Genomic DNA, 1,630 nt, shown 5'->3' with positions numbered 1-1,630 from the left:
TAGCCTCTCCAATGAAAATGCTTCTTCTGAGTCTTCAGACTTTCTTTACTCTTGTCAGTAGTCCTTCTCCATGACTTCTCTAAACTCCTTCCACACTGTTTTGATTTTGACTGTCAAAACCACAGCTCTTTCTAGCTTCCTGGCACCTATCTGCTTTTAAGCAGACCCAGAGGTCAACTAGAAAGAATGGCTGTGTCCCACATCTGTTCACATCTGCAAGGTTTTTGAACATGGCTCACTGCCCCCTCCTTATCCAAGGGTTAGGTTACGTCTGGAAGCCTTCCAGAGAGTTCTGAAGATAGTTACCCTGAACTGCACCCAGTCATGGACCACATATCAAGGTCTTGTTATCAAACACTCCCCAGTAAGCTCTGCTCTCAGGTCTACCTCCAGGAGGGGGCTTTAGTTTTTTATTTCAGGTCAAGGTATTCATAGCTCTCAGGGTCACTGGGAACATACAAACCTTTCCACCACATTGAGGTGGCTGGCAGTTGTGGAGTAATTCTGCGTGAAGTCACACTCCTCAAACAAACTCACATAAGCCTGAGTTAATAGTAGATGCCTTTGTTGTTTTTCTTTAGGATTTTGCAGACACAGAGTTGCTCCTCTCTCGAGGGAACGTTGACCAGAATGCATTGCAGGCATATGCCCGTGAGGCTGCAGACTTCTCCACCAATCACCAGCTGCCAACTCTGGACTTTGCCATGAATCACTATGGTCAGCCTGATGTTGCCATGTTCGACTTCACCTGCATGTATGCATCAGAGAACGCTGCTATGGTTCGCCAACGCCACGGACACCAGCTGCTGGTCACACTGGTTGGAGACAGCCTATTGGAGGTGAGACCGGTGGAGGTAAACAGGCTGCTGGAAGTGAGATACCTTGATTAATTACAGAGTCTTCCTGTCTTTTTGCAGCCCTTCTGGCCGATGGGGACGGGAGTCGCTCGAGGGTTTCTGGCAGCTCTGGATTCGGCTTGGATGATACGAAGTTGGGCTCAGGGCGCAGCTCCACTGGATGTCCTGGCTGAGAGGTGAAGACACACCTAGACAGGATACATCTGCTGTTCTCTCACACCTGGCCACATTATGTCTGTTTGTGTGTCTTTCCTACAGAGAGAGTTTGTACCGTCTCCTCCCTCAGACGACTCCAGAGAACATGCAAAAGAACATCACTCTGTTCTCTGTAGATCCAACAACAAGATACATGAACACCAGCCTTTTGACCATCACACCTGCCCAGGTAAACACAGAGAGGGAAGGGCGTTTTTGTCTCTGTTGATGATGTTTGGTTGGACTGAAGAATTTAAAGCTGAATCAATAAACAAGTAAGAGCTGCTCCTGTATGAAGGGATATTTTTTTTGTCTTCAGGTGAGGCACCTGGTTGACACAGGAGAAGAGGTGGGGCTAACCACAGACTGCAGTGATATCATCCGGCTCCCCTCCCCCAGATACCTCAGACAGGGTGGGATAACTTTACATAGAAGATGTTTTTTTGTTTTGTTTTTTTTAACTACAGTGTGATTGATGAATGTTAGAGTGAAGTTTTTTAGTTCACAGTCTGACCTGATGCCTCTCTGTCCCAACACTGTGCATGATTCTCAGCTTCTAAAAAAAAAAGAATATATAT

General features: G+C 46.6%; 1 protein-coding gene across 1 annotated transcript in view; it reads left to right on the top strand.

Moving 5' to 3' along the window:
- Positions 1-1,577, top strand: part of LOC102313988 (protein-methionine sulfoxide oxidase mical3b) — a gene marked incomplete at its 5' end in the record, with an annotated part of 2,783 nt that extends 1,206 nt beyond the window's left edge. Inside the window, 4 exon segments of the mRNA XM_014331707.2 lie at positions 582-839; positions 918-1,033; positions 1,116-1,242; positions 1,372-1,577. Coding sequence (XP_014187193.2) covers positions 582-839; positions 918-1,033; positions 1,116-1,242; positions 1,372-1,524 — 654 coding nt within the window.
- Positions 1,578-1,630: the final 53 nt, after the last annotated feature.

The sequence above is a fragment of the Haplochromis burtoni genome, unplaced genomic scaffold, assembly GCF_018398535.1.
Source record: "Haplochromis burtoni strain Fernald_Lab_line unplaced genomic scaffold, NCSU_Asbu1 Contig_4813, whole genome shotgun sequence".
In the NCBI taxonomy this organism is placed as follows: Eukaryota; Metazoa; Chordata; class Actinopteri; order Cichliformes; family Cichlidae; genus Haplochromis; species Haplochromis burtoni.
Note: the sequence above shows the minus strand (reverse complement) of the source record. Positions and strands in the feature narration are given on the sequence as shown.